Consider the following 13,322-nt stretch of genomic DNA (forward strand, 5'->3'; position numbering starts at 1 on the left):
TAAATGTGCAGCATTTTTTTGTCAATGACGCGGTTTAACATTTTCCACCGAATAATTTACGCACTGTCCGTGAATGCGCCGGCCGTAACCAAGGTGATGACGCTCCGCTCCGTTTCCAAGACACACTTCTCCACGCAAACACTAGCCTGGTAGCGCCGTTAGCCTCCCAGTCACTCTATGAGAAAACCCGCGGCTCTTTCTACATAAACAAGTTGTTCTTCCGGGAAAAACCCTCGCATTTTGCACTTTTTCCCGCCACTCGCTTTTATTCCGAGGCCGGGCCCCTCGTTGTTATTGTTGTTGTTACCTTTTAAGCTAGCTGTCTCAGAGTTAGCTCCGCAGTCATCATCATGGTAAGTAGCAAACCGGGCTGCGTTCATGCATTAGAATCATACACCCTGACACAATATATTCCTCCGTTTGCCCGATTTGAACGGGAACACCGAACAACCGAGCTCTCCACAACTTCCCCACGGTCCAGAGTCAGTGTGCTCACGCATGCAGGGGCCTATATAAGCTTGAGGAAATCTCCTTTACGTTCATTTAGCAGATCAGAGCTAATTCTTCGCATTTATCAGTCTGTGGAATCTAAAACAGAATCTGTCGGTTCACTTGTTGTTTTTTCTCCCCCCCCTCTACGCAGGCTGACTTTGGGTTCAACGAGCACCATCAAAGCGAAGTCATTAATTATATGAGATTTGCACGTTCAAAAAGGGTCCTCCGGCTCAAGACGATCGACTCCTGCTTTGAAGAACTCAAGGACAGCAGGTGATCGGTGGTTCTGGCACTTTTGAGGCTGACTGTCGCTCGGCTGGTCCTAAAAGGCTGTTTGTTGTTGAGTTTTATGTAAAGCTACGCTGCGTAACATTTCACTCAATAAATAGAATAAAATACAAGTTTTTTTTCCCCTCACAGATAATGTATTGTTGAATAATAGCAAACAGATAAAAAGGATCATAAACGTAGACCTGGCAGTAACTTTTTTTGGGAGAGGGACGTCCTCAGCTCGTCTCCATGGCGATGTAGACGAAAAGCAGCCAAATATGAGAGAACGGTCCTCAAAAACGTAAGCAAAAACGTGAAAAGAAAGAAAGTCACTAAAAATATTGACAAAGCAAACAATAAAAACGTGACAAAAAAGTGAAGAAACGCAAAAAAAAAGCTTTAAAACCCCATTTTGAAAACATGGCAAAAAGGAATGACAAAAAAGCATCTAAAAACTGTCAAAAAACATGCCGGAAAAGCAACGATAACGCGACTAAAAAAAGCATCATGTGTATCTCAGATGGTAAACGCATCAGTTTTGATCAGATTTGTGGGTCTTAGCTTTCAAATGAGAAGTTACTGTGGCCTACAGGCTGCAACCTCCTGTCAACAAGCTTTTCGATTTAGGTAAAGCTGAACTCGGTTAAGGTGGAGGTCGAGAGGTTAAAGCAGTACTAAGTAACTTGTTTACCTTAATAAATCCTTTCCGTAGTCCCTGTGGGGGTAATACGAGTGCTAATGGGATGATTGGAGGGTCTTTCATCTCCCCCGGTGTCTCTGGCAGGAAAACTACAATTGCAATTTGACTGCCACCGGACCGGAGCCACCAATACACACTAATGGGATCATGAAGAAGAAGCTAGCAGGCTAACAGGCAAAGCTAACTGCGGGCGAGCACCACTTAAACAGTATTTACAGCCAAGTTTGAGTGAAAAAAAGATCTCCATTGGGTAATTGGATGTACAATATCCCTCTCCCCCTTTGCCTTTTCTGTCGATGTAGTTTTTACTCTCAAGAACAACTAATAAGGCGGTATGTGGTCACACCGCCTTTGCGATGCCCAATCCCGTCAGACCTTGGAAGCTAAGCAGGGAAGGGCCTGGTCTGAAAAAATCGCAACTTGCTATGACACCTGAAGTTGCGCTTATGGCCTCTAGGGGCAAGAGTTACTTACTACTGCTTTAAATGGTGTGTTTTTGTAATATAAAGAAAAATAAGCATATTTGGATTTTTGTTTATTGTTTGTCTTGTTATTGTTTTATGGAATATTGTGTCAATGGTAGACTAAAATAGTATTTCAAGACCAGAAAAATAAAAATAAATGTTTGAAACTGACCTTTTGCACATATAAGTCGTGCTTTTTTTTGTTGTGTTGGCAGAATTGTGTAAATCTCAGCTGATATTGCGATATATCGTGGATACCTGTGATAACAATAACCTGTGGGCTGTACCTTCCACACACCTGTTGTGCCCTTGTGTTTGGTTGTGCTTTACAAAGTGTAAAAACGGACTGATTTAACCAGGACTTTATCAGAACACCATTTCACAAACCAAACAAAGAGCTAAGTGTGTCTCTAAAACCATCAGCTGCAGGTGCCAGGCGTTAAAACTGCTTTACTTGACCTTCTGAAAAGAATCAGCGTGTAGTGTTTGTTTGCTCTGTGTGCGCCCAGGCTGGTGGACGAGACGTTCACGGTGGACGAGGTGAGGGAGATGCTGGACGGGCTGCAGGTGGTGGTGCGAGGGGAGGTGGAGACCGAGCTGATAAACACGGCCCACACCAACGTGCTCCTGCTGCGCCAGCTCTTCAACCAGGCCGAGAAGTTCTACCTGCGCCTTCAGACCGACATCTCCGAGCTGGAAAACAGGTGACAAATAAGTCAATCGCACCGAAAATGAACATGTTCAGATGAGTGTTTCATTGAATGTGTCTAAATGAGGCAAGCCTTCAATACCTGCTTTTTAAAAATGGTTCCCAAACAATCCCCCAAAAGTGACCAGGCCAACTGCTCGGGCCCCGCCGCTGTAAATTGTAATTTAAATTCTGGTTTATTAAAGGTGCATTATGCAAGATTTTGTGCGGGGGGAAAAAAAGCGTTTTTATTAGTGCGTGTTTGACCTTGTAGTGACCCAGCAGCTGTATGAGTGCCTTTACTTTCCCTCACAGTGGTCTCGACAATGCTCCAGAATCAGTTATTTTGTCGGTTTTCTGGTGAGAGGCTCCGTCGGCAGAGAAAACCTACCAAACAATTGATCCTGGAGCGTCCTAGACACCACTGTGATGGAAAGTAGAGACGCCATGCTCACCACTCATACAGCTGTGGGTCACTGCGAGGTCAAACATGCACTAATCTAATTTTTATTTTATTTTTTACATCAAAAGTTGCCTTTGACGTTTATTTGGATGCTTTACTTTGTTATTTGGGACAATTTCACTCAGATATACTGTTTTTGATCATAATTAGGGGTGTTGCAATGCACCGTACCGCAATTCTCCACGGTGCTAAAATCTGGGTGTGTGCACCAAGGGCGTAGGTTTGGTGTTACTATTGGTGGGGACACTCCCCCCCACCCCCTCCAGACTTGTCAAACATCGTCCCTTAGCTCAATTAATATGACTCTTTGTTTTTGTTGTTTTTGAAACTGAAAACCAGTCTCTGATCTCCCCCTCACTGCTGCGCTCAGAGAACACAGAACAGAAGCCGCTCTCCTCTCCTCTCACACTTAACTTGTTAATATAATAAATTATGGAAAGAGCATACCAACCATACCTATCGTTGAGTGGAAGATCCAGCATAAATGAACAAGAAACATCGCGTGTTTCCGTAAATGTCACGTAATGAGGCTCCATAAACAGACAGAAGCTCTGCTGCAACATGAAAATATGAAAATCTCCGCAAATATTTGACTAATCAACGTAAAACTAAACCTGTTGTGATGCCGATCGTCCTCTCCCAAGCTTAAAGCAGTACTAAGTAGGTGCAGGTGTCATAGCAAGTTACGATTTTTTAACTTATTAAAAAATCGATGCCGACAGGAAAGGCAAAGGGAGAGAGGGATATTGTACATCCAATTATACAATGGAAATATTTTTTTTCACTCAAACTTGGCTGTAAATACTGTTTAAAGTGACGTCAGCCCACAGTTAGCTTTGCCCGTTAGCATGTTAGCTTCTTCTTCGTGATTCCATTAGTGTGTATTGCTTGCTCCGGATCGGTAGCAGTCAAGTTGCAAACATGGTTTTCTGGACAGAGACACCAGGGGGAGATGAAAGACCCTCCAATCCTCCCATAAACACTTGTATTACCCCCATAGGGACTACGGAAAGGATTTATTAAGGTAAACACGTTACTTAGTACTGCTTTAAAGTGCCACATCTGAGTCAAGTCTGTGTGAAGATCTCCACATGAAGTTGGTGGGGACATCTTGGTCATACTGAAATATTGGTCGGGACATGTCCTCATGGTTCCTACGCAAACCTACGGCCATGGTTAAACTGAGGGCTGCAGACGCTCCAGACCTGCAAAATGACATCTTCTACAAGCACATGAAATGTCCGTGGTTTTGTACTGGGGTTTCCTGCTGACGACCAGGCTGAGTGATGGATCCAGTGTTTCCATAAAAGCACAAGCAGAATGTTGCCCAGGAACAGCCCAAACCCAAGCCTCGAATCAAACGCGCTGCTCTGAGCGGGTTCTGGCTCCCGTCTGAAGCCAAACCAAAACTTAACACTAACCCACTAACCCTCTAACTTAACCCACACTTGACCCTTTTTTACTTTAGAACGATTTTGTTTAGCATTGGGGGACGCATTTTATTATACAGCTGCACCGTGAAAATACACTGAATACAATAAAACCTCCAGGCAAATAATGTCAGTTTGCATTACAGATGGCAGTGCCCTCAGTGTGAACATTGTTTTACCTATCATAGAACTATTATAATTTCTTTCAAACCTCAAACTGCCTACCACAGTCCCCGGACGTGGCGACCTCGTGATCGCCCCATGTAGTAATGTGCTCAACAAATCGCCACATTTGGCTTTAAAACAAGTTGCGTAAAGTCAAACAGAGTATCACACGGCCCTCGTCTCCACGCAAAGACAGATGTACAGCGTTTTAAGAGTGACCACTTCCTGTGTGCTGTTCAGTGAGGTGAGTGAGGCCAGAAAGGTCACAGAGAAGCCACACAAGACTGAAGATAACCCCACTGCAGATGTTTCATTCTATCCAAATGTATAACTTATAATTTGTTAAATGTATAATATAATATTTGTTGCATGTGTGATGCTGGGTTTAAATGCATTGAATATGACTCTCTGCTAACTTCATAAGTCCTGTTCAGGAGATATTACCAAAACAACAGAAGACTTGTGATGCAATACAGAATAAGGCTGTCAGTGAAGAGCACGGAAGTGCACAGAAATAACCACAATTTCATGTTACAGCATTGTTCTCTCCAGGTAGAGGTTGTATTTCTATGAAAAATGAGCAGAAGGTTTAATATGCGTGTGAACAGATATTATATTATTTACTTTTTTAAATATTTTAATCGTATTGGATTGTTTTATGCCTGAACAACAAAAACTCAAAAAAGGGGTGGGAATGAAATAATAATAAACTTTTACTGACATAAATACAAGATTGCAATTTAAAGCCAATTTCAAATATTTAGGATTTGTTTTGACACATAGTAAATTATATAGTGTTTGAATTAACTAGTTATTGCTGGAAAACACATAAAAAAATCTAATTAGTCTTATTTTTTTGGAGTTGCAAATAGCTGAAAATCACTTGCAACATGTGGCATATTAACTGTATTATTGTTATTGGTATTAACTTTATTATTATAATTATAATATTATTATTATTATTATTAGTAGTAGTAGTAGTAGTAGTAGTAGTAGTAGTAGTAGTAGTAGTAGTAGTAGACTAGTAGGAGACTTCTGTGTTTACATCTGCTACTGTTTTAGCCTTGAAGCTAAAGGCTAATGTTATTTTAACGCTAACAAATGGAAAAATAGCGCCAATATTTTGTGGCCTTTGCCTGTGAAAGGTGCTATATAAATAAAGATTACTTACTTACTTACTATTTAAAAAAAATTGAGAAACATTGTCAAATTTTACAAAAACGTTTTGAAAACAGGTCGTCGAGGCACCTGCCTCTGACTGCCACCCAGTCCTCTCCGCACCCGACCCCTACGGATCCCTCTGCGGGTGGTGGGTCCACAGGAGGGCGGGCCCACGTCGTCCCTTCGGGCTGGGCCCGGCCGGGCCCCGTGGGCATCTGTTTCGGATGCCTCCTGGTCGCCTCCCGCGGGAGGTGTTCCAGGCATGTCCTAGTGGGACAAGGCCTCGTGGAAGACCCAGGACACGGTGGTGGGACTATGTCTCCGAGCTGGCCTGGTGTCGCCTCGGGGTCCCCCCAGAACAGCTGGAGGAGGTGTGTGTGGACCGGGAAGTTTGGGCATCTCTGCTGAGACTGCTGCCCCCGCGACCCGGCCCCGGATAAAGCGGAAGAAAATGGATGGATGGATGGATGGTTTTGAAAACATTTTTTATGTATTTTTTTGTATCCTATTTCATTTTCACTTTACGTTAAAATGTGGACAGGAAGTCGTCTGTTTTCCCGCCACTGACCAACAGGAAGTTAGCCAAAATGAGTCCACGCACAGAGGCGTTTTTTCTTGGGGGAAATTAAGTAGAGACGTTGAGGCCTTGAGTCTTTGAAAAGTGCGTTATGAGAAAATGTACTTTGAAAATGATAGTTTCAAATCTATAACACAAAGTAAAATGATTCATTAAAGTGATTGGGTTTTGTGGGGTATTTCTTGTTTTGCTCAGGCGCTTTACATGTTAACGGACCTGAAACCTGATGCAATTTCCCCTCGTGTGTTTGGTTTTGAATAAGCTACTATTCTTCGTCACACTTGACTCTCAGATGAACTTGGCTGAACTGTTGACCCGGGTTTGACGCGTGGGTGGGTGAGACGGGCTCGTGCTTTGCTTTCGATGGGCTGGAAACGCTCCCTGTACGTGACCCGGGCCTCTCGTCGCTGCACGCGCCTCTCACAAAACCACATCCAAGCTTTCCCCAAACTGCTCTGGTTACTCGCCGCACACTGAGAAACAACTGTCAATCGCAAACAAGGGTGTTCATTTTTCCTCACAGAGCATTCCTAACGGCCACACGGCAGAAGCGTAAAGTTCAAATAAGATGAAAAGAAGTTGCGAGGGAGGCTACGACGTCGACTCTTTTAGATCGAGCTTCTGTGGTTATTGTGATTTGACGTTTGACTTTACGCCACAACAAAATGAAAGAAAAATTAAACATGTTAAAGTCACACTGTTTGGGGATTATGATCATATTCTCTGCAGGTCTATCAGTAAAACAATCAAGGTTTTAAAATACTGGTGCTCATGTTCCGATATATTCATTCATACAGTCATATTTCAACATGTCTTATTTTGCATTTGTTTTAGGTGCTCAGTTTAGGGATCTAATTTTGATTTTTACATGAAATATTGCATTTGTGATAGACTTTATGAACATGTATCAGGGTTAGCAAGTTTTATACAAGAGACTGTATATTCTGTTGTTTACAAAATATATTGAGGAGCATTATGGAACTTTTTGTGGGGGGAAAAAAACAACAATTTGATATTAATGCTTATCTGACCTTTCAGTGACCTCGCAGCTGTATGAGTGCTTAGCATGGTGCCTTTACTTTCCATCACTGTGGCCTCAGTACCAGTACTTAAAGGATACTTGCTTTGCGATACAGATACCTAAACGACAATTCTTTCGATACCAATACTTTAATATTTGTCGTCTGGATAGAACCAGGAAAAATTAAAGACTATTAAGTAATTTCCTCTAATGCTGTCGCTGGACCCGACAGCAGCAAAACTGAAGATTTTAGATATTTTTTTTCGGAACCTGCTGGGGGTGGCCATGTCGTATCGCATACTGTCATCGTGATATCATTTTTTGATGTTGTTGTGGACATGATATAATTTCTGTTACGCTCAGCTCCATCAGAGCAGCATAAACACTGTTGGACAAAGAGGCAGGTGCTTGAAAAGTGAAATGAAATGAAGGAAGGATGCTTGAGTAGATCATTATGAGTAAATTAGTGTGGCACTAACAAAAGAATGAGAATATCTTTGCATTAATCTTTCCAATAGGCATAAGGCTGGAATTTTGAAGTAATTTGTCCTTTGTCAATTTTATTGTAAAATATATCGTCATCGTCATTTCATTTTTATATCGTGATAGAGATTTTAGGCCATATCGCCCTGCCCTAGTCAGTACTATTTTTTTTTTTTTTATACCAGTAGTGCCTAAACTACTTTTTCGATACCATACTGATATGGTTTAACAGTACCAGCCCTACTCCAGGATCAATTGTTTTTAGAGTTTCTGGTACTGTTCTGTCGACACGGTTCGCGCTCATGCGTCACAGCTAGAAGGTCCTGGGTTCGATTATTATTCAAGTTTCTGGTAGGTTTTCGGTGTGGAATGTATGCATGACCGTAGAGTTGGATCCATCAGCAATGAGAACCCACCAGAAACCGTGGAAACAATCGATCCGAGAGCGCGATCGAGGCCACAGTGACGGAAAGTAAAGGCTAACCACCACTCATACAGCCGCGGGGTCACGAAGTGGTCAAACACGCACAAACAATGACAGAATGCTCCTTTTAAGTGCATATGACAGGGTTTAAGGCTTTTGAATGACTTATTTAGATGGATGGTGTCTGTTGTAGATAATAATTATCGCTTTATTTAAGTGAAGCCGCAAATTAATGAAAAAATGTGGGGCTGAAAATTGTTTGCCTCTATCTATGTCACTTCCTGTCAGTGACCAATGAGGAAGTGAAACTATAAACATCACAAAAATGACCAAACTAAAGAAAAACTTAAATAAATATACAAAATATACAAAAACAAATATACAAAACAAAAAATATACAAAACAAGGAGGTTTGTGGGTCCTCATCTGGAATTTTATTTAAAGAAATTAACCGTATTTTTACAGGAGTTTGGAGTTATAGTACGTCTGATAGACAGTATGATTTTTCGAGTTGGTTCATTGATTTTTGGGGGTCGCGGCCTAAAAAGTCTGGGAACCCCTGCTCTACTGTAAGATCATTCTGAAACATGACATGAGAAAAACAATAAAAAATGAAGTAAATATTAATAATGCGCTTAAGTCGTGAAGAGTTTGAACAAAGCAGTGTTGGATATTGACTGTTTTATGTCGATCTTTTCCCCCCAGGGACCTGTTAGAACAAGTGGCCGAGTTTGAAAAGACCGACTTTAAAACACCAAATAAGGTGAGTCACACATTCAGAAACCAAAACTCCCGGGCAGCTGCGCTACACTTCATTTTTAAGTCGTTTTATATTTCGGAGCCACTTCGCGGTTCAGCGGTGGCACATTGTGGAGCGATGACAAGTCCGTTTTTACGGGACATGTCGACTCCGTAACACTATACTCGTCTTTCTTCTTCATGGCGTTCTAATGCTGACTCGTATAACTGCGAAAAGGCAAAGCATGAGTTCATTTGTCAAAACACCGGGTATCTCAAAGTTGTTGCCTGCAGGGCTGCATATTGTCGTAGTCTTTGATGTAAAGTTCTGTTTTCTCCGTCCAGTCCAACCAAGAGTCGAACAAACCCAAGTTGGCGCCGCTCAATGAGGGCGGAGTTTCTGAACTTCTGAATAAGGTAGGCACGTGCATTGAGCCGTACAGTGGGAGGAAAATGTATGTGAAGGCTTTGGAATTTCTCAATGTGGTCTGATCATCAAAATCATAAGAATTAGTCTACAGTGTCTGCTTAAACTAATACCACCCAAACAATGACATGTTATCATATTGTTACTGGCCATAACTTGTAAACATTCACAGGACAGGGAAGAAAAAGTAAGTGAACACAGGAATCTCGCTGAACTGCAACAGTTTTGTAAAGAGGCCTGGTCCAAGATTCATCCTGATCAAATACATTTTCCTCCCTCTGTTCGTGAAATAAGCAGTGAGTGGAATAGATTTTATTCTATTATTGTTTTATTTTTCAGGAAATTGCGAGACTACAAGAGGAAAACGACAAGCTGAAGACCAGATTGCGAACTTTAGAGACACAGGTACAGTCCTGTTTGTTAAAGCCGTTTATTCCTCTTGAGTTTTGTCGTGTTTTTTCTAAATGTTTAGGTATATTCTTTCACCTTTAGGCCATGAGTGCTCTGGATGAAAAGACGAGAGCCGAGAGAGCGCTGAAAGATATCCAGAAGGTGCAAGGTGAACAGCAGGTACAGTAACAGTTGTGCAAAGTAATGCTTTTGACACATTTTGTTAAGTTTTCTCTGCAAACCTTTGGACTTTACACATATAGTTTGAATGAACTTAGTCTGTTTTTTTTTTTTTTTCGTCTGCCAACTTGGGCCTTTTTGGTATGTACTCTGAGTGACGTTTGGTTCCATTGTGTGTCAAATAGGGATGTAACAATATTAGAACGTCATGTTATTGACTTTAACCTTTTCAAGATCACCCATTTTGATCCTCTCTCGTCTGGCAAATTAAACAGTAGCCTCTTCAAATTAAAATGTCTATAGATACAGACGGCATTGCGTCATAGATGGGGCCGTGGCTTTGTCAAGGGGGGAAATAGAATTTTTTGGGAAACACAATTTTCCACTCTTTTTAGCCATTTTCTGGTGGAATGTGAACTTTTTATCACACATAAAGAAAGTCAAGTCTAAATGGAGCCCATATGGATATTTTCTCACAGCAGATTGTTCAGTAGGAGTGAAAAAACGGCAGTCGTAGCTAGTGCTAGCTAACCGTTAGCATTAGCACGATGCTAACATGAAGCATCCAGTTAGCGTCTTCATTATTCATGTATTTATGGGCTGTCGAACCACTTTGCTCCTCTCCATGTCTCTTTGTATCTTTATTTAGTAGAAAATTATATTCATAATTCAGCATTTGTTAAAGTAATGAATAATTAGAGAAAGCTTAGATATTTCTCCAAATTGTTTTCCCCGTTAACTGTTTTCAAACATGACCAAATATGGGCGATTCTAGAGATGCCGTCTGTATCTATTAAAACAGCATCCTTTGTCCAAAATGCTTCTGTGGGTGCAAAACAAAAGATAGCTCTGATTTTGGTTTAGGAGGAGATTGTAAGGAAAACCATGTTCTGTCTGAAATCAATACAAATAAATAATGACGTATAAATTCAAATGGCCGTCTTGAAGATATACTTTATATCACACACTCCAAATTTACGGCAGTTATAGATACAGACGGCATCTCTGGAATCGGCCATATATGGTCATTTTTGAAAACAGTTAAGGGGAAAACAAATTTGAAAAAATGTATATTTTCTCTAATTATTCAAAAACTACTGTAACAAATTCTGAATTATGAACATAGTTTCTACTAAATAAAGATCCAAAGACATGGGGAGGAGCAAAGTGGTTCAACATCCCATAAATACATGAATAACGGAGAATGCTAACATGATGCTACATGTTAGCATCGGGCTAATGCTAACGGTTAGCTAGCGCTTGCTACAACTGACGTTTTTTCACTTCTACTGAACAATCTGCTGTGAGAAAATATCCCTATGGGCCCGATTTTCACTTGACTTTATTTATGTGTGATAAATAAGTTTATGTTCCACCAGAAAATGGCAAAAAAGAGTGAAAAATTGTGTTTCTCTAAAGATTCTATTTTCCCCCTCAGCGAAGCCACGCCCCTTCTATGACGAGATGCCGTCTGTGTCTTATAGCCTTACAAGTACTTTCCGTGTGTGTCAAATTTCAGAACTCTTGATCCCAGTATGTTGAACTTTTAAATGTCTTGGTGCTACATTTTATTGCTATTGTGGCCAAACTTCTCCAAAGTCCCAAATAAGTCTAAATCCATACCCTCAAACCTTCCAAAAACAATCACCAAACGCAGTGATGATTTATCTGCGTGCACATATTGTTACATCCCATCGTCCTAGGTGTAGTTCGTAGGCGTAGTGTCCCTCCCCTCGGCCCCCCAGCCTGCCGGTCATCGTGCTAACCCCCCCCTCTTCTCTCTCAGCGTTGGGCCTGTGCGCAGGAGATCAACTGTTTGGAGGACACGGTGGCGGCTCTGAAGGAGGACTATGAGAAGTCTCTAAGCGCCAACGCCGCCTCGCAGAAGGACCTCCAGGAGAACCTCGTCTCCGCCAAACACGACCTGCTGAGGATCCAGGAGCAGCTCAACCTGGCCGAGAAGGTACCCGGACGAATTATATATACATACTATTGTCTTTTCCTCAGAAGTTACTGCTGAATAAGCATTAAGTAAGAGGAAAACTACCTGATAGGAGTCATTTTAATAGACATTATGATTTTGCACTTACCTTCTGCGATCCACCAGTTGAGAACCACTGCTTCAGGGAAACAGCAAAGCCTCCACCCTCTCCTATGCCATGTGTCTGGTTTTTGTGTTGTGATGGGGAACAGTTACAGTGTGTCATCCGAGTTTTTTGTGTGTCCGACTCAGGAGCTGGACAAGAAGTTCCAGCAGACGGCGGCCTATCGCAACATGAAAGAGATGCTGACCAAGAAGAACGATCAGATTAAAGACCTCAGGAAAAAACTGCAAAGGTGATGTGAGAGCACTGGAACAGAGCGCATTGTCTCCAGTTCAGCTTTACCCAAATGTAGAAGCTACATATGAAAGCTAAGACCTACAAAAATGATCGAAGATTTTGACTCGTTGGGTTTTTCATCTTCGGTTAAGGCGGGGATTAAGAGGTAAATACGTTTGTGTCTGTGCAGATACGAGCCTGATGAGTGAGGAGGCCTCGACGGCGGCTGGATCAGAGACAGAGGTTTGAAGAGAAACCACGTCATGGAAAAGAGACGATTTCTTTAGTGCGACCTGCGGGGCTGAATCAAAAACACGCTGAGGCGTCGACTGAACGCCTCGCCAACGCCAAGCTAGTCCCGGCTGACGAGGCAGAATCCGACGGGGGTTTACGTGTCTTGTCAAAATAAATAGATATTTTTTAAGATCATGCAGCTGACCATGAGTAGCTTTTAATCTTTTTTATTGTTAGCCATTAGCTTCAAAGCAAAGCGGTAAAGTATGTCCGTTCTAAAAATCAGGGATGCACCAATCCGATATCAGATATCGGGGGCCGATACTGAAAAAAATAAGATTTCGGGTATTAGCTACAAATATCCGATATTGAACCGATACCAGTTTTGGCTTTCACTGCTTTAAAAATACAACTTTCATCAGCTAAATCTAAGTGAATATGGACATGCTGTTTGTCATTTTGAAGCTGAACTTATTTTTGAACGCAAAGCAATATGCTGTGGTTAGCAACAGCATGCTAAAGCTAGCGGCAACTATTCAAGGCTGGGACAGAAACTATGAAACCTGAAGTAGCCTAATGAAATAAAATAGCCTCTGCTGAAGTGGCCAAGTGTTTGTATTTTAGTTGATGAAATGCTGTTAAAGAATAACTGATACAGGATTTTTTGTAAAGTTGATCAGATAATTTTATG

General features: G+C 41.6%; 1 protein-coding gene across 2 annotated transcripts; it reads left to right on the forward strand.

The window, feature by feature from the left end:
• Window positions 1-648: 648 nt before the first annotated feature.
• On the forward strand, window positions 649-12,675 carry lztfl1 (leucine zipper transcription factor-like 1). 2 transcript variants are annotated; one of them, XM_079575976.1, is made up of 9 exons: window positions 649-768; window positions 2,439-2,633; window positions 9,047-9,104; window positions 9,425-9,496; window positions 9,846-9,911; window positions 9,999-10,076; window positions 11,863-12,039; window positions 12,310-12,413; window positions 12,588-12,675. In XM_079575976.1, the coding sequence occupies exons 1-9, from the start codon at window positions 692-694 to the stop codon at window positions 12,604-12,606; spliced, it is 846 nt and encodes a 281-aa protein (XP_079432102.1). In that variant the 5' UTR covers window positions 649-691; the 3' UTR covers window positions 12,607-12,675. The 2 variants fall into 2 exon arrangements, with proteins under 2 accessions (XP_079432102.1, XP_079432103.1); XM_079575977.1 differs by having other exon boundaries at window positions 11,881-12,039.
• Window positions 12,676-13,322: the final 647 nt, after the last annotated feature.

Source organism: Gobius niger (assembly GCF_951799975.1).
Source record: "Gobius niger genome assembly, chromosome: 18".
Lineage (NCBI taxonomy): Eukaryota > Metazoa > Chordata > Actinopteri > Gobiiformes > Gobiidae > Gobius > Gobius niger.